This window comes from Pongo pygmaeus, chromosome 11 (genome assembly GCF_028885625.2).
Source record: "Pongo pygmaeus isolate AG05252 chromosome 11, NHGRI_mPonPyg2-v2.0_pri, whole genome shotgun sequence".
NCBI classification, from domain to species: Eukaryota; Metazoa; Chordata; class Mammalia; order Primates; family Hominidae; genus Pongo; species Pongo pygmaeus.
Window position 1 is genome coordinate 85,696,644 of NC_072384.2, and position 23,095 is coordinate 85,719,738.

The following is a 23,095-nucleotide window of genomic DNA, read 5'->3' on the forward strand; positions in this document are numbered from 1 at the left end:
ATGGTTCTTCTGTGATTTCCTTCCTCAAATAAGTGTATGGAAATGCATTCATTGTTGTTGCTGTTTCTCAGCCCAATAGGAGAATTAGTCGCATCAGTTCATCCATACAGTCATATTATTTACTAGGATTTGTCATGTTAGTTCTGTGGCTCACTCTAAAAGTCTCAGGCTAGTTTCCTAAGACAATCCTTTTGAATATATTTTTTTAAGAATGAGATTGTAAGCACATACCCTTCACAGTAAAAACAGACTGACAGAAGTTATAATTGTCATTTAAATATTTAAAAGCAGCAAACTTGTGTAGTTCCTTAGTTCGTTATGGATATCTAAAGGTGTTCAAACAGGCCAGTTAAAAGAATATCAGGATATGTGGAATAATCTAAAATAGTTTTAATTTTCAAATTTAAAGCACCAGAGTAGTACTCATTTCCTTTTAGTAACACTCATCAGCAAACATTGGACTGCCAACTCTTAGATTACATTTGTTCTATTTTACTTCAATTATATTAGCCTTTCCCATTTGCCCTGGCCTCTCAAGATGTACCCATTTTCTTTCCACTTACACACCTGTTTTTTCTAAACCCAGCTGCAGTATTGCTGCTATTTTTATGAGTCTCTTCCCTGTTGCTCTAGACCTAACTCTCCCCTGTAACCCCATACTCAGCTCCCAAATATTTTAACTGGGAATTTAAAATGCCAAAAATAATGTCCTTATTACAAGGAAACTACTACTGAGGACAAAAGATTTGTCTCGCCAACAGATAGGTTGCACTGATCCATCAGACATTTTGATTTTTATTAAAATCCCTTTAACTGATGGCGTGCATTTGTGAGGGCTGAGTATGCTTAGGCATGTAGTCTGTAGCCTGGACAATTAGCAAAGTTTTATAGAATCATGCCTCCTGGAGCATAAGCTTAGAGTAAATTTTTTCAGCACTCTTCTGCAACCCACTAAACTGAATCTCAAGGCTAGTAAACATGTTAATTAATGCTTTAAGTTTTCACACCCTGATACAGTTTGATATTTATCCCTGCCCAAATCTCATGTTGAATTGTAATCCCCAATGCTGGAGGTGGTTCCTGGTGGAAGGTGTCTGGGTCATGGGGACAGACCCTTCATGGCTTGGTGCTGTCTTTGCAATAGTGAATTCTTGCAAGATCTGGTCATTTAAAAGTGTGTGGCACCCCCCTGCACCCTGCCTAACACATACACATTATTTTTCTCCTGCCTTCACCTTGTGATGTGCCTGCACTTATTTTGCTTTCAATTATGATTGGAAGCTTCCTCAGGCCTTCCCAAAAACAGATGCCACGATGCTTCCTGTAAAGTCTGCAGAACCATGAGCCAGTTAAACCTCTTTTTTTTTTTTTTTTTTTAAATAAATTAACTACTCTCAGGAATTTCTTTATAGCAGTGGAAGAATGGCCTAACACAGAAAATTGGTACCAAAGAGTGGGACGTTATACCTGAAATTATGGAAGCACCTTTGGAACTGGTTAACAGACAGAGGCTAGAAGAGTTTAGAAGGCTCAGAAGAAGATAGGAAGATTAAGGAGAGTTTGGAACTTCTTAGAGATTGGTTAAATGGTTGTGACTAAAAGGCTGATGGACAATGGTAATATGGACAATGAAGTCCAGGCTGATGAGGTCTCAGATGGAAACGAGGAATTTACTGGGAACTAAAGCAAAGGTCACTTTTGTTATGCCTTAGCAAAAACTTGGCTGCATTGTGTCCATGCCCTAGAGTTCTGTGGAATTTGAACATGTGAGTGATGACCTAGGACAGCTGGCAGAAGAAATTTCTCATAAATTAAACATTCAAGATGTGACCTGGCTGCTTCTAACAGCCTATTCTCAGATGCAGGAGGAAATAAATGACTTAAATTTGGAATTTATATTTAAAAGGGAAGCAGAGCATGAAAGTTTGGAAAATTGGCTGAGCATGGTGGCTCACACCTGTAATCCCAGCACTTTGGGAGGCCAAGGTGGGTGGGGCACTTGAGGTCAGGAGTTTGAGACCAGTCTGGCCAATATGATCTCCAACTCCATCTCCACTAAAAATACAAAAATTAGCTGGGCATGATGGCAAACACTTGTAGTCCCAGCTACTTCGGAGGCTGAGGCATGAGAATCACTTGAACCTGGGAGGCAGAGGTTGCAGTGAGCCAAGATCATGCCACTGCTCTCCAGCCTGGGTGACAAAGCGAGACTCCACCTCAAAAAAAAAAAAAAAAAAAATCAACCTGGCCATGTGGCAGAGAAAAAAAAGGTTGTTTGTTTGTTTGTTTGTTTTTTGAGAGAAAAATTCAAGATGGATGTAAAACTACCAGTTGTTAGAGAAATTTCCAAAACTGAAAGAGATTTAAGAGCTAATGTTCAAGACAATGGAGAAAAGGCTTCAAAAGCATTTCAGAGACCTTCACTGCACTCTGTTTGATTTTAGTTCCAGAGGCCTAGGAGGGAAGAATGGTTTCATGGGCTCTGCAGCCTCAGAACAACATTCCTCACATTCCCACAGCAACTTTTCTAGCTGTGGCTCAAAGGGGCCCAGTTACAGCTTAGGCTGCAAGGCATAGCCTTGGTGGTTTCTATGTGGTGTTAAGCCTATAGGCACACAGAGTTAAAGAGTAAATGAGACTTCTCAGCCTCTGCCTAGATTTCAGAGGGTGTATGGAAAAACCTGCATGACCAGGCAGAAGCCTGCTGCAGGAGTGGAGCCCTTACAGAGAACTTCTACTGGGGCAGTGCAGAGGGGGCATGCTAAGATTGGAGATCCCACACAGAGTCTCCACTGGGGCACTGCTTAGTGCAGTTGTTGGAAGAGAGTCTGCATTCTACAGATCTCAGAATGGTAGATCCACTGGCATCCTGCACCCTCAGCGTGGAAAAGCCTCAGGCACTCAGCAACCTCTAAGAGTATCCACCAGTGCTGCAAAAACCACAGGGGCGGGACTGCCCAAGGCCTTGAGAGCCCCACGCCTTCCATCATTGTGCCCTAGATGTGGGACATACAGTCTAAGGAAATTACTTTGGAGCTTTAAGATATAATGATTGCACTACTGGGTTTTGGACTTGCTTGAGGCCTGTAGCCCCTTCTATCAGGCCAATTTCTCCCGTTTCAAACATGAATGTTTGCCCAATGCCTGTACCCCCATTGTATCCTAAAAATAAGCCATCCTAAAAATAAAACAATAAAGAAGCAGACATGGGGAACTCAGTTAAGGCATGTGATTGGCACCAATCGGGCTACCAATATTATCTATCTTCAACAAAAGGACACAGCAGTGAAGAGAAAGAAAGGTTAGGTTAGAAACCCTACACTCTTGTTGGTTCTGCCTCAAGACTTAATTCTCTGTTTTAAGGTACCATAGATTCTTAACACACTAGACATACACATACTAAAACCACTGGTAGTAACATATCCCAAAATATAAAATGATTTTGGATTTTCTAAACCACTGTTTTCCTCCAATAGCACAGATAATCAAAATTGATTTTTAAAAAATTTTAAAGAGGTTCTTCTGATATTTTGTTATTGCAGATATTCCTTTGAGGCACCATTATCCGAAAAACTGGTTTATGATATTACAAAGGGAGGTTGAGAGCTAAGATCATTAACTTAATTTTGAGATTCTGTGGCTTGGTCAAAAGCTAGAGAAATGGGGAAATTCTGTTATTTAATTATAATTGTCTTTTCTTTGATCTGTCTTTAACATTGACAGTGGAAACTGAGATTTAACTTAGGAAGTGAGAAGACATGAAGATTTATATTTTGAAGAGTGTTTTGGAAAATATGTCCAAAAGATCAAAAGTGGAGGAATAGGGAGTAAAGATTTTAAAACCATTATTTGGGTTATTCATTACTTTTGAAAATCAAGATCAGTGAATATGTTGCCCTTTTTTCTTGAAAATATGTGTATTTAGATTTCTCTATAATTCCTTACCTAGGATTTTGGAAAATAGGTTATCCTGTCTACTTCTGTCACAAAACTTTCAAGATACATGACTAAGAGGAAGTAATTAAATTAATTATGCTAAACCTTGCTCTGACTTTTAGAGTAAGTTATATTAGATTAAGGTTTGTAATAAATGTAAAAAAATGGCATGCCAACAAATTTTTTTGTTATTTGTCTTTATTTCTTTTAAAAATATTGCTAATATATAATTAAGTGATATTTGAAGATATTACTTAAATCAAAACTACAAATTATAAGAAAATAGCTACATCATAATTGAACTACAGGAAAGTGATTTAGGCATTTGCTGTTAATATTTGCTATACCTTTAATTTCAGGCCGTTGCCAGAAATTCATTTCAGAATATAAGAAAGCCTGATATTACAAAGGTGGAGCTCTTAAAAGATGTTCAAAGTAAAAATGATCTTATTGTTCGATTAGTAGCTCATGATATTGATCAAGTATATTTGGAAAATTACATAAAAGAGCAACCAGATTCTGATGAAGATGAAGTTGTTTTAACAGAGACTTTTGCAAAAGAAGAAGGCATCGAAGTATTTGAAGATCAAGTGAAAGAAGTCGATAAGCCGGTACGAAGCAAAGTTTCTCCTAAGTCAACACTAAGCACGAGCAGCCTGAAAAAATTTTTGTCACTAAGTAAATGTTGTCAGACCACAGCCAGTGCAAATATTGAAAGTACTGAAGCAATCTCAAATCAGGTAATAGAATCCAAGGAGACACATGTTAAAAGAGCTGTTGCTGAGCTTGACATGGCCACACCAAAGACGATGCCTGAAACAGCCTCTTCATCTTGGGAGGAAAAGCCCCTGTGTAAGGTAAGTGATAAGCATGACTGTTAGTGACTAGAAAGGGGAGACAGCTTCACAAATCTGGCCCAAGAATGTAGCTTGATTAGTCAGAAAAGAATGCTAAAATGAATTCAATCTCAAGCCTGGTGATATTTACAGAATAAGGGAAATTATTACCAGGTACAGCTATGAAACTCAACTGTGGGAAAGCAGGTAACAGGGGAAAAACTAGATTAATTAGAATCCCAAAGAAAAGAGAAAATGGAAACCAGTTAAGAAAAATGTAAGCTAATTATTAAAAACAGTTGGTTTCCACCCTTTTGTATTTTGGCTGGTAAATATTCATTGAACATTTTGTGTGGAGAGCCTAATGCTACTAGAATAGCACCAGAAGACTGGCTGAGGTAGGAGGAACAAAATAAGATCCACGGAAATTCAGATTGTTTGGGTTTGAATCCTAACTCTTAGTGGCTAGGTGACCTTTTGGTAAGTTATATAACCAACTTATCCAAACTTAACAAGTTAATTCATATGTTTTAAATATCACCCTTACAATTAGCTCATAAACTCTGCTATCAGCATGGTAAACATCTCTTGTTGCTGGTTCCAAACTCTCAAATGATGGTCTGGGTCTCAGTGACCTTTTGAGTTTGGTCCTGCAGTATAATCTACATTTTAATGGAAAAAAGTTTCAGAGATTAGTTAAAAGATGGATGAGCCCTGTAATTCTAATTAATTTTAGAATTAATTTTAATTATTTTCATCTACTGGATACATGAAATTCTATACCATAACATGTTTTTGGAGAATATACAACTTTTAATTTTCTGATGAGGCCATTCTCTTGATTATCCATTTGATGTGATTCCGAGGTTAACACAAAAGCTTAGATGAACCACAGAAAATAACATAAATATAACTCTGGTCAATTCAGAAGCACACATGACTTTGCAACAAATAGATCAAAGTATGTGTTAAGATGATTGACCTGGCAAGGTACCTAATTGACCAGAGTTGTATCTGTGTTCTTCCTCTTTTTGCACTCAGTAATATATGATTTCAAATACTTTTAAAGTTTAGAAGAAAATTCGACTCTTTAAACATTGTTCCAGGTTTATGTTTAAAATTTGTTCAAAATCTAATGTCATAATTTAGGTAATCTTCACTGAACTATTTCAAGTTAATTATATTGGAAGACACCTTTTAATTAGAATTATAGGGCCCACCCATCTTTTAACTAATCTCTGGAACTTTTTTCCATTAAAATGTAGATTATACTGCAAAAAATGCCATAAGGTAAGAAAGTATATCCCAAACTCCATTTAGTGTAATAGCTGATTTGTCCTTTTCCAGAAAGAAGAAAAGAATCTTGTTACTGAACCAACACATTACTTCATACACAGAATTATGAGTTCATCTTCATACAACCAAGAAGATCTCATTTCATCTACTGGGTATATGAAATTAAAGCAGTACAAATATAGAAATCTGATAAAGTAGAGCCTATGAGTAGAATGGGGCCCCTGGCAAAACTGTAATTGAGCGAGTATTTAGCTTCAGACCTTCCCCAACTTCTTCCCTTCAGTGGCACCCTACTGTGAATAATTCCAAAGCCACTTCTTGCTATCTGCTCCTTTATTTTTAGATACCTGGCCTCTATGTCCTAGTTTTCAAACCAGTTTCTAGTGTATCAGTGTCTTATATAAAGTATTTGCTAATGTATTAGGGTATTTTCTAACCTGTGAGAGAGAGGTAATGGCCCAGAAATGAAATATGCAGTATCAGTACAAAAGTGTTAATGCTTAGCTCTCTTAAGAAAGCTACTGTCATTGCTAATAAGAAGAATCCAAAGGAATGAGAAAGAAATATAAGTTTTAGCATTCAGAGAGAAATCATAGAAAGCAATGGAGTTTGACGTGGCTCTTTAAGAATGGATAGGATACACAAGTGAAAGACAATCCAAGTCTGGATGACACTAGGGGCAAAGTATGGACTGTAACAGTTATAGGGGACAAAGAGGACAAAGTGCACTGTAGACTTGAAATCTGATTCATAACTCTTATCAAGAATAGTGAAAATATCTAAATTTGTGCTTGCATTTATAAAATTCTACACAACTTGTAAGAGATAACATTTTTTTATTTGGGGAGAAGTACTCATGTTATACACAGAAAAATCTAGTGATTTTTTTTTTTCATTCAGCATGCTGGAATTGCATTTTTTTTTTTTTTTTTTTTTTTGACATGGCCTTATTTTGGGACATCTGTTTTTGGCCCACCATTGTCTCTTTTCTCCTACATAATAGGTTATTTTAACATACATAGCTAGTAATGTTGGAACCTCTCTATTGGTTATATTAGTGTAGTTAAAAAGCAGGCATAAATAATACTAAATAAAAATGATTTTAGAGCAAGATAATACCAGGAAGCTCAAGGTTCTGATTTCCCCATGGAAACAAAACATAAGCAACTACAATCTGACTAACACAACTTTTTAACAGCTCTGGACAACAGTCTTCAGCAACCAAATGAATATTCAATCAAGAAAAAGCTGGCTGCTCATGATGGCTCACATCTGTAATCCCACCACTTTGGGAGGCCGAGGCATGAAGATTGCTTGAGGCCAGGAGTTTGAAGCCAGCTTGGGCAACATAGCAAGACCCTAACTCTACTAAAATAAAATAAAATAATAAAAAATTAGCTGGAATGGTCATGTGCACCTAGTCCTAGCTACTCAGGAGGCTGAGGTGATAGAATTGCTTGAGCTCAGGAATTCAAAGTTACAGTGAGCTATGATTTTGCCACTACACTTTAGCCTAGGTAACAGAGCGAAACTCTGAGACAGAGAGAGAGAAGATGAAATAAAGAGAAAGAAAACAGAGAGAAAGAAAAAAGAGTAAATGAAAAAGAGAGAGAAATAAAAGGAAGAAGGAAAGAAAAAAAAGGAAGGGAAGAAGGGGAGGGAGAGAGGGGTGAAGAAAGGGAAGGAGGAAGGGAGAGAGAAACGGAAAAAACACATTCAAAATAGTTAAAAAAAAATCTGTGAAGTTTAACTTGCTCTTGGATCCAACTTCCTCCCAGCATAGTATAACACAGTCAAGAGAAAGGAGCCCAATTTACAGTTTCCTCCCTTTGGTGGAAAGAGCAGAGTAGATCTTGTTCTGACCTATCTATGGGCTTTCTTAAGAAATTATTTTTGTTTCACCTGACTAGGAACTCAGATAGGCAATGGTGTCATAGTTTGTTTCTAAGCCTGGAAACCACAGAAAGTAGTGGATAGGTGCCATAATGCATGAAAACTACAGAGGGACTGCAGAACCATAAACACCTTGGGCAAGAAATTATGGGAAGAGAGAGACACAACAGAATATCTAAGTTCCAAAGAAGAAGCAGGAAGTGACTCTTTGGGAAATTAAATCATTTAAAAAGCAGCTCAGAAAAACTGAGTTTGGGGAAGCACAGACATAGACTTGAAAACTACATGCTCAGAAAAGATCTGAAAAAAAACTAAATCTTCACTTTGGACTGTTTCCAAGGCTCCAAGTCTCATTAATTAGTAAATATTTTCCACATCAATCAGCAAAAACTAGAAGACGTGGCTTCTTTATTATTTCAAATGCTCACATTTGAACAAAAGATTACTAAGCATACAAAAAATGGGGAAATTGAAATGGAAAGAATAAAATACCCAGAAAATGTTCCTGAAGAAGCACATCAGTTGGACATACATGGCAAAGACTTTAAGACAACTATCTTAAATATGTTCAAGAATTGTAGGTAGACAAAGAACTAAGGAAATTAGTAAAAATATGTATGAACAAAATTAAAATATTAACAGAAAAATTATAAAAAAGAACCAAACAGTAATTCTGGTTTTGGTAGCATATTAGGGCAACTAGAGTTAACAATAATTTATTGTATATTCTAAAGTAACTAAAAGAGAGGAACTGGACTATTCTTAACACACAACACAAAAAGTAATAAATGCTTGAGGTGATGGATACCCCAATTATCCTGACTTGCACATTGTATACCTGTATCAAAACATCACATGTAACCCATACAAATGTGCAAGTATTATGTGCTCATAAAAATTAAAAATTAATTCTGGAGCTGAAAAATATAATAACTGAATTGAAAAATTCATCGGAGAAGTTCAACAGCAAACTTGGACAGACAGAAGAAACAATCAGTGAACTTGAATGCAAGTCATTTGAAGTTGCCAAGTCTAAAGACCAAAAGGAAAAAAGATTGAAAAAAAAGTAAGCAATGCCTAAGGGATTTTTGAAGCACCATCAGGCAGAACAATATACACATTATGTAAATTCCAGAAGAAGAAATTGAGAAAGAAACAGATAGATTATTTGAGGAAACAAGGGCTGAAACTTCCTAAATTTGAAGAAATACATACACAAATAAAAGAAGCTTAACAAACTTCAAGCAGAATAAACACAAAAATATCATATCCAGACACATAATAATCAAACTGTCAGAAGACAATCTTTAAAGTAGAAAAAGGAAAGTGATTCATCATATACAAATAACCCTCATAATATTATTAGTGATTTTCTCATTAGTAACCTTACAAGCCAAGAGGCAGTGAGATGATATATTTAAAGGACTGAAAGAAAAAAAAATACTGTCAAACAAGAATTCTACATCCAGCAAAAAATGTTCTTCAAAAATGAGGAGAAATTAAGACATTCCAAGCAAGGAAAAGCTGACGGAGTTCATTAACACTAGACCTACCTGACAAGAAATGCTAAAGAAAGTTCTTCAAGTTAAAAAGAAAAATGAAATGATGCTGGACAGTAACTCAGAGCCATATGAAACTATGTAAATTTTAACAAATGTAAATACATTAACAAATATAAAAAATAGTATTATCGTAATTTAGCTCATATATCTACTTTTTATTTTCTAAAGGATTTAAAAGACAAATGCATAAAACAGATAATAAATTTATGCTAATGGATACAGAATGTAAAAAGATATAATTTTTGAACCTTAATAACATAAAGTGTGTAGGGGGCAAATGTGTTAAAAAGTAGAGTTTTTGTATGCAATTAAGTTTACTTGGTATCAATTAAAAATTAGAGTCACATAATGCTTGTAGTAACCACAAAGAAAATATTCCTAAAATATACATAAAAGGAAATGAGAACTGAATCAAAATGTGTCACTAAAAAGTTCAACTAAATACAAAGGAAGATGGTAATGGAAGAAATGAAGGACAAAACAACTGTAAGATGCAGAAAACAACAAAACGGCGAAAGAACGTTCTTCTCTATTACTAATTACTTGAAGTATAAATGGGTTAAACACTTTAATCAAAAGAGATAGAATGACAAAATGGATTTTAAAAACAGAATCCAATTGTATGTTATCCATAAGATATTCACTTTAGATCTAAGAATACATGTAGGTTGAAAGTGAAAGAATGGAAAAATATACCCCATGCAAACAGAAACCAAAAGAGAGGGAAAAAAAGGACATTGTATGATGATAACAGCATCAATTTACCAGGAAGAGATAATAATTAAAAACGTATACAAATGGTCTGCAGCTTAATGAAAATTTGACTTACAAATTTTTAACTTTATGACAGTGTGAAAGCAATACATATTCAGTACCATATTCAATATATTATATGATATTTTTAATACTTTGTGTTAGATGATTTTGCCAAACTGTAGGCTAATATATGTGTTTTGAGCACATTTAAGGTAGGCTAGGCTAAGTTATGATGTTTGGTAGTTTTGATGTGTTAAATGCATTTTCAATGTATGATATTTTCCATTTGAAATGGGTTTGTTGAGACGTAACCCCATTGTAAGTTGAGGAGCATCTGCATTCAACAAACATCAGAGCTCCAAAATATATTAAATAAATACTAACAGAATTGAAGAGGAAATAAACAGCTCTACAATAATAGTAAAGGACTTCAGTATGCCATTTTCAATCATGGAGAGACAACTAAACAAAATTAGGAAATAGAGGATGTTGATATGGTTTGGCTGTGTCCCCACCCAAATCTCATCTTGAATTGTTCTTCCCATAATCCCCACATGTTGTGAGAAGGATGAGGTGGAAGGTAATTGAATCATTGGGGTGATTACTCCTATGCTGCTTTTCTCATGATAGTGAGTGAGTTCTCATGAGATCTGATTGTTCTGTAAGGAGCTTTTCCCCCTTTTGCTTGGCACTTCTCCTTCCTGCCACCAGGTGAAGAAGGATATGTTTGCTTTCCCTCCACCATGATTGTAAGTTCCCTGAGGCCTCCCTAGGTATACAGAACTGTGAGTCAATTAAACCTCTTTCCTTTATAAATTACCCAGTCTCAGGCAGACCTTTATAGCAGCATGAGAACAGACTAATACAGATGTGAATAAAACTATAGATTTATATATAGATATAGATATAACCTATCTATATCTATATATATTTATATACATATATTGTTTTATATATACATATATAAAACAATAGCAAAATACACCGTTTTCTCAAATGCACATAGCACACTCCCCAGGATAAATTATATCTTAGGCCACAAAAATGAGTCTTAATAAATTTTAAAAGTTTGAATACATACAAAATATATTTTCAAATTACAATGGGATAAAACTAGAAATCAATAGCAGAAGGAAAAACAAAAATACCCTCAAATATGTGAAAATTAAACAATATACTATCAACTTATGGGTCAAAGAAGAAATAACGAGGGAACTTATCAAACTTACCAAAACTTAAGGAATACAAAAAAAAAATGTTAAGAGGAAAATTTATAGTTGTAAATTCTTCATTAATAAATAAGAAAGATCTTATACCAACAACTTAACTTTACATCTTAAGGAACTAGAGAAAGAGCAAACTGAAAGGTATTAAGTAGAAGGAAATAATAAAGATTAGACCAGGAATAAAATAGAGAATAAAAAAAGTAGAGAAAATCAAGAAAACCAAGAGTTGGTTCGTTAAAAAAAAAAAAAAAAAAATCAATGAAATTGACAAGTCTTTAGCTAGATTACCTAAGGAAAGAAAGAGAAGACTCAGCTAAAATCATAAATGAAAGAGGTAAAATAGCAACTGAGTTTATAGAAATAAAAAGGATTATAAGAGGGTACTATGAATAATTGTATGTCAACAAATTGGATAATCTAGATGAAATGGATAAATTCCCAGAAATACACAGCTTGTCAAGACTGAATTATGCTAAATTATAGTGAACAAATTTAGAAATAGTAAAGAAATTGAATCAATAACTGAAAAACCTCCTAACAAATAAAAGCTTATGACCAGATACTTTCATTGGTGGATGTCACAAATTTCAAAGAATTAACACTAACACCCCTCAGACTTTTCCAAAAAATTGAAAAGAGGAAACACTTCCAAAGTCATGACGCCAGCATTACATTATTACCAAGACCAAAGACTGCAAGAAAACACTACAGAACAATATTGCTGATGAATATTGATGCAAAAATCTTCAACAAGATATTAGCTAACCAAATTCATCAGTATATTAAAAGGTTTATAGATCATGACCAAGTCAATTTTATCCCAGGAATGCAAGCAAGTTTCAACATACAAAAATCAATCAATAGGCCAGGCACAGTGACTCATGTAATCCCAGCACTTTGAGAGGTTAAGATGGGCAGATTTCTCAAGCCCAAGAATTTGAGACCAGCCTGGGCAACATGGCGAAACCCTATCTCTCCAAAAACATATACAAAAAATAGCCAGACGTGGTGGTGTGCCCCTATGGTCCCAGCTACTAAGGAGGCTGAGGCAGGTGGATTTATTGAGCACAGGAAGTTGAGGCTGCAGTGAGTTGTGATCACACCACTTCGCTCCAGCCTGGGTGACAGAACGAGACCCTGTCTCAAAAAAAAAAAAAAAAAAAAAAAAAATCAATGTAATACATCACATTAACAGAATGATCTGTCTCAAATGATGCAGGAAAACCATTTGACAAAAGTTAAATATTTTACATGGATAAAAGGACTCAGCAAAGCAGGAAGAGAAGGAAATTACCTCAACATTGTTAAGGTCATATATGAAACATCTACAGCAAACATTGTCCTCAGTGGTGAAGAAATGAAGTATTTCCTCTGAGATCAGGGACAAACAAAAAAACAATGACTACTTTTGCCACTTCTATTTAACATAGTACTGAAAATGCTAGTCAGAAAAATTAGGCAAGAAAAAGGGGGAAAGGCATTCTAATTTGATGAGTAGAAAAATTGTTGTTTATAGATGACATGGTCATAATGTAGAAACCCCTGAAGAACACAAAAAAAAATTGTTATAACTAATGAATTAATTCAGCAAAGTTGCCAGACATAAAATCAACACAGAAAAATTAGCTGCATTCTGTATAATTACACTGAACAATCTAAAAACAGTTAAGGGGAAAATCCATTTATATTAATAACAAACAGAATAAAATACTTAGGAATACATTTAACCAAGGAATTGAAAGACTTGTACTTTGTCAGCTACAAAATATTGCTGTAAGAAATTAAAGAGAATGCAAAAAAGTAGAAAGACACCTCATGTTTATAGATTGGAAGACTTAATATTGTTAAAATGTTAATTCTACTCAAAGTAATTCATAGAATCAATGGAATCCTTATCAAAATACCAATAATTTTTTTTGCAGAAATAGAAAATTTATCCTAAAGTTCATTAGTTTCTCAAAAGATCTTTAATTGTAAAACAATCTTAAAATAGAATAAAGATGCAGATGTCTTATTTACTGATTTCAAATCTTACTATAAAGCTACTGTAATCAGTGTGATACTGATATAAAGACAGACTTATAAAGCAAAGAAATGGAATAAAGAGCCCAGAGATAAACTCTTCCATATATGATCAAATGATTTTTACTAAGGGTACCAAGACCATTTAATGAGGGAAGGGATGGCCTTTTCTACAAGTGGTGATGGGAATAGATACTCACATGCAAAAAACAAACAAAAATGAAGGTGAACCCTTACCTTACACCATATACAAAAATTAACTCAAAATGAGTCAGAGATCTAAACATAAGAGCTAAAAAACTTTTGTCAGAAGACATGGGAATAAGGCTTCCTGACATTGGATTTAACAATTTTTTTTTGTTCTTGTTGTTATGATACCAAAGCACAAGCAAGAAAAGAAAAATAGGTATATTGTGCTTCATTATAATTAAAAATTTTGTGCTTCAAAGGACACCATCAACAAAGTGAAAAGTCAACCCATGGAATGGGAGAAAATATTTGCAAATTATACATCTAGTAAATAATTAATATTCAGAATATGTAAGTAATTCTTATGACTCAACAATGATAAAACAACCCAATTAAAAATGTGCAAAGGACTTAAATAGGCAGTTCTCTAAGAAAATATACAAATGGCTAACAGGCACATAAAATGATTTTGAATCATTTCCATAATCATTAATGAAATGCAAATCACAATCACAAGATGCCACTTTCAACACATTAAGATAACTAAAGAAGGGAGGGAGGGACAGAAGGAAGGAGGGAAAAAAGAAGTAAAGAAAAAGAAAACAAGTACTGGTAAGGATGTCAAGAATTGAAACCCTTGTGCATCAATGGTGGGAATTTCAATAGTGCAGGCACTGTGGAAAACAGTATTGGGGGGTTCTCAAGAATTAAACATAGACTTGCCCTATGATCAAGCAATTCTACTTCTGTGTACATATTCAAAATAATTAAAAGCAGGGACTGAAACAGATATTTGTACACCATTATTCACCATAGACAAATGGTGGAAGCAATCCCAATGTCCATCGATAGATGAATAAATATAAATAAGCAAAATGTGTTACAAATATTCAATGGAATGTTATTCAGCCTTAACAAAGGAAGGATATTATGACACATACTACTAGATGTATGAACTTTGAAAGATGTTTTGCTAATTGGTATACATCAGCAAAAAAGGCCAAATATTTCATGATTCTCATATGAAGTCCCTAGGATAGTCAAAATCATAGAGACAGAAAGTAGAATAGTGGTTCCCAGGGGATGGGGAGAGAGGGAAATTAGGTTTTAATGTTTAATTGGTATAGAGTTTCAGTTGGGAAAGATGAAAAAGTTCTGGAGCTGGATGGTAGTGATAGTTGCACAACACTGCAAATGTACTTAATGCTACAGAACTGTACACTTAAAATGGTTAAAATTGTAAATTTAATGGATGTATAACCACAATTTTAAAAGTAGGGGAAAAAGTCAATCAGAAATCATTTTTATTTGATTTGGAATCTCAGTGAATAGTATACTATTTCAGGTTTCTTTCTATATGGAGAATAACTGTTCTTTTGCTTAACCAGTAACTTCTTCATTTATCAAATTCAACCTAAATGATGTTCTTTTTCTTTTGTTTTAGTGAGGCTGAAGATTGTCACTCAGACCCAAGTGCTAAAATATTAGAAGGTTGGACTCTTTTTTCTTAAATTAGAGAGTATTTTTTACTACTTTGATGTGTTTTTTTTTTAGTTATCAAACTTGAAGTTAATACAGGTTTTATGTTTTCTATGAGTTTATCTGCTTTTGAAAATGATCCAGTATTACCTCATTCAGGTGTTAAAATGAGTCAAATACTTTGCCTTGCCTAAATTGCCATTAAGATTTTATCACTGATTGTGGTATCAAGTATATGGTTTGATATGAATTCACATTTACCATACTCCTGTGAAATATCTACAAAATAGAGTGTATTGTAACAGCAGTTTATATCTGAGCCAGAACCCATGCTACTAGGATTTAATTATTTCTTTGAAGGATTATGTCTCTTTTTAAAACTAAATTTATTCCCTCATATTAAAATCTGGCTAGGATGTATCTCACTTTTTTTCATTTTTCTATTTTGTTTTGTTTTGTTTATTCAATCTCTAATAGTACTGGCTCCTTAGAAAATTTGTAATGACTTTTAGGTTCTCTAATTGTCAAGACCTTAGAGGAAGGATCGATGTGGTTCTAACAATGATAGCATATATAAGACGTAGAGTGTCATGTTTACTATAAAGTCGCATTAAAAGTCAAACCACAAGTTTATCATGACTATTTCAAACATGCAACGAATTCAACAAACATATTATGCCAATTTGAAAGTGAAAATCATTTTTATTAAGATAATCCACAAAATAGCATTAAGTATGCCAGAATTCTGTGAACATATCATAGGTTTCACAAAAAACACTCCTATAATGTCTGAATTGTGGAATTATACTTTGTTAGATGCCAACAGAAACCGTTTCATACAACCATACTCATTTTATAGATGAGGAAACTCAAGCTGAGGGTAAGGCAGTGACCCATCCAACATTCCTCTGAGTCAAAAACAGTCCAATACAGACCAATGTAACAGACATGGGACACCAGAAGGGAGGAGGGGGGTGAGCGCTGAAAAATTACCTATTGGGTATAATATTCACTATTCAGGTGATAGGTCCACTAGAAGTCCAAACCTCACCATTATGCAATATATCCATGTAATAATCCTGCACATGTACCCTGTGAATCTATATAAAAACAAAAGTTCCATCTGCATCCCACATCTCCTGCTTCTAAATTCAGTGTTTTAATATGCTTTATCCAACTTAATTTTGGTGATCTTGCTTAGTTCTTATATCCTTTAGTAATATCACGGTGTTCAATTGAATCATTTGCTTACTCATTCATCCAAAGATTTGCTGAGTGTTTTCTTTGTATCCTGAGATCCCATGTCTGAACAAGACTGACAAAGTTTTTGCTCTCACGGAATTTACACTTTAACTCAGAGTAGGAAGTCCCATCCCAAGGGTAAGGACTTAAACAAGATAATTCCAGACATTGATAAGTAAAGTCATGTGTCACATAATGATGTTTTGGCCAATGATGGACCAGTATAAAATAGTGGTCCCATATGATTATAATATTGTATTTCTACTGTACTTTATCTATGTTAACATACATGAATACTTACCATTGTGTTACAGTTGCCTCCAGTATACAGTGTCATAACATTCTGTACAGGCTTGTAGCCTAAAAGACATACCATACCATATAGCTTAGGTGTGTAGTAGGTTATACCGTTTAGGTTTGTGTAAGTACATCCTATGATGTTCACACAATGATGGAATAACTTAATGAGGCATTTCTCAGAATGTAACCTTGTTAAGCAATGCATGGCTGTACTTCCCATCTCATTTAGAATCAAATCTCAAGTCATCACAATGGCTTACAAAACCCTACATCATCTGGGCATCATCCTAACATCCTATTCCCTCTCTAAGGTACTCCTCTGTTTCTTTCTGGCCCAATCCATTCCAATCACACTAACCTCCTTGCTGTTCCTCAAACATTTTATACATTAATGGCCCTTGGATTTGCTGATCTTCCTGTACTCTTTCCCCTATATCTTCATTGCTCGTTCCTTACTTTCAGATCTTGGCCCAAATGTCACTTTCTCAGTGAGGTCTTCTCTGGCCACACTCTGAAGTTGCAACTTAATTCTGATCAGGACGCTACCTATCCCAGTTCTTTGCTTTATTGGATAGCACTTTCCATTATACTGTGTATTTTAATTGTTTTTTTGACTGTCTATCTAGAATGTAAGCTTCATAAAGGTGGAGATTTATGTCTGTTAACAGCTATATCACCAACAGCCTAAAACACTACTCGGTTTATAGTAGATACAGGGATTAATGAGATAGGAGAGACTATTGGAGTAACCAAAGGTGAAGGAGGAGCACAAGAATTCTTTTTTGGTTATGTTGAGATTGAGGTATCCTTTAGACATTCAAGTTGAGATGTCACGTAAGCAATTGGATATTTAAGTCTGAAATTCAGTGGAAAGATCAAGGCCAGATATATTCATTCCTAGTTCATATATACAATAAAATCTCAAGTAACTTAAATCCAAAAATCTGGGCCCCATAAATATCAGGAATTTTTCTGTGCCTCTTCATCAAAACAACTTCCTAGTTTTTCTAGGGAGTTTGGTGCGCATATACCCTAGCAACTTAAAAACTTGTGTTTGGAATCATTGCCCTCGTAGTAAACCCAAATGTCCTCAATCATTTAAAATGAAGTATGTCCAATTACATGCAATATAGATTTAGGCGCTTTTTAGGGAGATTATCAGCCAACAATGAAATCTTACCAATTTTGTCAGATACTTTAATCACTTCTCATATTTGAGCTGATTGAGATTTTACTATTACTTTTTTTTAGAACCCATATTGGCCCAAAGGGTAATTTAGATAGTTATTACTTGTGTTGGCTCTTGATGAGTGTAGCTATATAAAATGCATAGTTTTTTCTTATATGATATCTTCAGACATAGCCAAGGAAGACAGTCTCATTCCCATACTATGTATGAGAAAACAGAGTCAGAGAAGTTAGATGTTCAATGTTCACACAGCTTTAAGCAATGAAGCTAAGATGTAAATACAGGGTTTCTGCCTTCTTAGCAGGTTAGCTGCTTCCCTTGCAGTGGGTTCTTGTGAAGCTTCTCTCACAGTGTCATTTCTACCTCCTTGCCTGAATTTATTTCACTAATACATTGACCTCCCCTGGAACTCAGACGACTTTTGGTTCTGTAGACTCCACCAAATTTCCTCCGAGCATTGCCTCAAAGCTCTCCTGATTCTCCCAGAAGTTACTATTTAATAATACCAGTACTCTCCTCTTTATTCTAGTAAGCTGCTTTTAAGTAGGCATGTAAAGAAAGTGGTAGAGCTGGAAGGGCTATTAAGAATCATCTATAGAGTAATCCCTCATTTTACAGGTAAACAAACAGGCTTATAAGGAATGAATGGTTGTGCATAGATGTATAGCTACTAAGTTACAGAGTTTGCCTCTCCCACTATGTTACATTTCATCTGTCATAATTTCTAAATGTCTAACTGAAGGGCTAAGACGTCCCGATATTCTAGGGCTCTCACTTATTTCAGTGTTGTTCCCAATTGCTTATACATTTAAAATAACAACTTCTTCGACCTGCCTAAATTACATGATTCTTTGGTGAAAAATAAGTAATATGATCAGATTTGTGTCAACAAATATACATGCCTCAGAAATAGACTATTTTACTTTTTTTTTTTTTAATCTCTACAGAAAGTTCTCAGGAACAAAAGCCAGAGCATGCAAACAGTGTTAAGGTAAGTATTTTTAATTAGCCTTAGTTGGTATATATTAGGATCTAGTTAAGAACAACTCAGTTTTCATAGTTCAGTCAGGGACTGTGTGGTATTATTTGAAGGATATCAGAAAGCATTATCCTATTCACAATTTCTTACACCCTGTTCCCTCTTCCTAGCTGAGGCCTGTCCCTGGTATATTAAAATATGTTAACAAAATCCTTTGGGTTAAATCAGCATTCCTTGTTTAGGAGCACAAAGTAATATACTGGTTCTCCCTAGCATCTAAGTACAGTTCTGTTTATTAGCTCTTTTACTACAATCTCTAGAAAAACACTAGAGGTAGTGAATCACTTGGCCCTACCTAGGATGAGTAGACTCAAGTGAGGAACGTGGTGAGGTGGGGAGAAAACAGAAGCTTCAAACATGGGAGGTGCATGGCTTGCAGGATGTGAGTGCTAATTCTATTTTTCTGTATTCCTAAACATTACTTCTTTACTGGCAGCTTTCCAAAAAGCCCACCTACTCCCCAGTGTGAGCCAAGAAAATTTCCTCTTTATAAATCTTTCTTGTAAAGTTTCCAATGAGAAATGAAGCTACACATCTTCGTCTGTGTTTTTTAATCAGATTGTTTCTTTCTTGGTTCAGCTTAATCACCCTTCAAGTGGGTCCTTCCACCCCCACATACAACATAAGCTATCAATTATGGAGTTACTTCTCAGTATCACAATATAGTACAATTTTCAGAACCAACTTTTAAAATCTTATAACTTACACTTAAGATATATTTTTTAAATGTTCAAAGATAATGGATTTGTTACCCACTCAACCTAATCCTCATTTATGAATATAAATATTTATTTAACTACCTCAGGCTCCACTTTGGCCACACTTTACAAACAGTGAAATTATATGGCAACAGAAGGGAAACGCTGAAGCTCTAATCTAAGAACTTATTGACACTCAGTGTGTCAAGTGGAATTTCTGGCTAATCTGGACTCCTTCTGCTTTTGTTCTTTCCCTCTTTGCTACCTTTTCCATGGTAAAATTATTGTTAAAGTTGTTATCTAATCCAGTTTCAAGTAAGGTGGAGTAGGCAGGCTCCATCTTATCTCTCTCACTGATTACAACTAAACACTGTGGGTAACTACTGAGGATTCTGAAAAATAAATAACAAGAGTTAGGGCAGGGGAATCAAAACTCAAAGAATGGCCAATGCCATTGTGAGATTCCTGGGTTTTTTAATTTTATTTGCATATCTTCTGGCTTAGACTCAGGAAAACTCAAATCCTGGAATTACAGAGATCAACTGGATAGAATATAGCTCCTAGAGAAACCATTTTTTCTGACCGGTTAGGAGATTCCTGTGAGATGGGGAGAATCTGGGGAGAATCCCCACTTTTTCTCCCTCCTTGGCCCTGCCTCAAGGCAAGGTGCCCTCATGAAACTGCATGGCAGTAGCAGCAGAGGCTGCTGAGTTACCACCTAAAACTCTGAAAGAAAATTCTTCTCTGACCGATAGGGAAAAGGTCCTCACTAGACTGAGGAGTATTGATTGAGCTGGTTGTGCTTTTTCTCTTCTTTCGTCACTTTACTCTTAGTGGTAGATGCAGACATAAACTAGAAACAGCACACACACAGAGGCTAAAGCCACAGCATTTTAGCCATAGAACTAGAAAAGGGGGCTAATGAGAGTTAGGCATTGAGGAAAATCACAGAAAGAGGAACCTCAAAAATCTGTTTATACTGTCCCCTCTGAGTTGTACATATTTGGAACTGACCTGAAGTTACATAGACAAAACTCTTTGAGAACCTGAACTGCATTCTTAATAGTAGTGCACACATAAGGATACTCAACACTACGAGAATTTTCAAAACAGAAATTAAATTGAAACCACAGCCATGACAGGCAGGGTAGGACGTGGGATCTGAACATAATGAGTCAATTACCTACCAAAAACAAACAAACAAACAAACGAAAAAAATCAATGTCCTCTACAGGATTTTGAAAGGACCAAAAATCTGACTACTTATATAAAATGTGCAGGATACATTCCAAAATGACTCAACATACAAAGAACAAAGAGAATATCTACAGCTTTCAAGGAAAAGGTCAAAAGATGCCATCTCTGACATAGCCAAGGTTTTGACATTTTTAGATAAAAACTTTAAAGTCATGATTTTAACAATGCTCCATTAAGTAAGGGCAAGCACTCTTGTGTCTAACAAACAGATACATGTTTTCGGCATAACCTAAGTACTGTCATCCCCTGATAGCTGTAGGGGATTGGTTCCAGGAATCCCCAAAGATATCAAAATTCAGAGGTGCTCAAGGTCTTTATATAAAATGGTATAATATTTGCATATAACCTACACACATCCTCCCATATATTTTAAATTATTTCTAGATTACTTATCATAACTAACACAATGTAAATATTACATAAATAGTTCTTATGCTGTATTATTTAGGGAATGATGACAAGAACAATAAGTCCATACACGTTCAGTATACATGCAACCATCCATTATTTTTCATATATTTTTGATCTTTGGTTGGTTAAACTTATGGATACACAACCCACAGAGAGAGAAGGCCAACTGTATGTCTACTCATCTCCTTTTAGATGAAGGATTCTCAGTCCTAATTCTCTCACATTAGAGTTTTGTGAGGCATTTAAAAAATATACATTAATGTCTGTCCTACACTTGTTATGGGCCTCAGGGATCCATACCTTTAAAAAAAGTTTCACAGATAACTCTATTGTACAGCTTAAGTTGAGAATCGGTACTTTACATTGTCTCTGCCATATTTTATTCCTCAGTTATCTTGTTTCCAATAGCTTAATACATGAGCACCCATAAGTCTTCTTGGAGGAACTATGGTAAAACTCTTGTAATAGTATCTGTTGCTTTTTACCTGATATAGATACTGCACATTCCTCTTATGTTACATGTATTTAAGCCTTGTTTTACTGATTTTTAACAGATGACATTTTAGAATAGCTACAGAATTCTGGTACCCTTCAAATCTACCATTTTAGAATAGCTTCAGAATAGCTGAAGCCCCAACACCTGTCCCAGGTTATTTTATGCCTCTCTGGGACAATTGCTGCTCTTGCATTCAAAATTGATAAGGGTCTACAGAGTAAAGCTAGTATTGGAGACACAATGCCAGCACAACCAGGTCCACAGAGCCACTTTATTGCTCCAGACTCTGCAGTGGCTAAGATTTCAATAAAAGAAAATTTGGGGTTACAAAATAAACATCCTTTTTTCTCCCCTTATGATTACATCTTTTTTCAGAAAAGAATTTTTAACTTTTTTCAATTCAGTCAAAGGACAGAGGGGGCAGACAGAGCTGAGATTTTTCATGAGTTAATATGGCTGAACCATTGACCCTCATTTAGTGCTAGCCAAAGTCTGCATTCATAACAAGGGTTAATCTTAGGCATCTTACTTTGCAAAAATTGTGAGCCTCAGTCTTATTGAACAATTCTTTGAGACTGCAGAGCACAGATATATTTTATGTAAGATGCTGTAGTGGTATTTATAGGTATATCTAGTAGATTTGAGGATTTATGGGTATATCTAGTGTTTAATGTCCAGTGAAAGACTCAGTTTGTATTTCAATTTACCTTGGCAGTTTATCACCATCTTTGAAAGATCCAAGGATGTTCTTGGCAGTGCAAATCCCTCAAAGGAAGTCATTTCAGGTACAAAATGTACTATCTTAACAACTGGTGTAATTAAACTCTCAATTGCATCATTTTGAATTTAGAATTTTTTATTACTTTCCTGGACATGAGTGGCTCTCCCCTTGCATATTATCAAAATAGGATTGAAATAATATTCTTACTGTTTGTATAAATACCAATTTTCAGTTAATTATGTAGCTCTCTATCTTTACACCAAAGGGACAATGGATCATATAACTAAAATATATCAGGCATTAGCTATTCACATTTTATTTAAAGAAAAAAGTGAGAATCATTAAAGAGAAAAATGGCAATAGGTTATCCAAGGTTATCCCACAGCTAACAAGCAGCAGAGCTATGTTTCAAATCCCAATCTCATGCAACATCATCATTGTCTACACACTCAAATGGTTATAAGAGCAAGGTAGGTACCATAAATAACAGCAGCAGATTGATCAGGGGTGTGTGGCTCATGGGAGATGGCATGCTGCCTTTGAAGGA

At 35.0% G+C, this 23,095-nt stretch overlaps 1 protein-coding gene across 2 annotated transcripts in view; it reads left to right on the top strand.

Moving 5' to 3' along the window:
• FSIP2 (fibrous sheath interacting protein 2) overlaps positions 1-23,095 on the top strand; it is an 88,595-nt gene that overhangs the window by 64,574 nt on the left and 926 nt on the right. For both annotated transcript variants that reach the window (XM_054478287.1, XM_054478288.1), the window contains exons 18-22: positions 4,296-4,793; positions 6,120-6,220; positions 15,161-15,207; positions 18,874-18,917; positions 22,543-22,612. In XM_054478287.1, the coding sequence (XP_054334262.1) occupies positions 4,296-4,793; positions 6,120-6,220; positions 15,161-15,207; positions 18,874-18,917; positions 22,543-22,612 (760 nt within the window). The remainder of the gene's footprint in view (positions 1-4,295; positions 4,794-6,119; positions 6,221-15,160; positions 15,208-18,873; positions 18,918-22,542; positions 22,613-23,095) is intronic.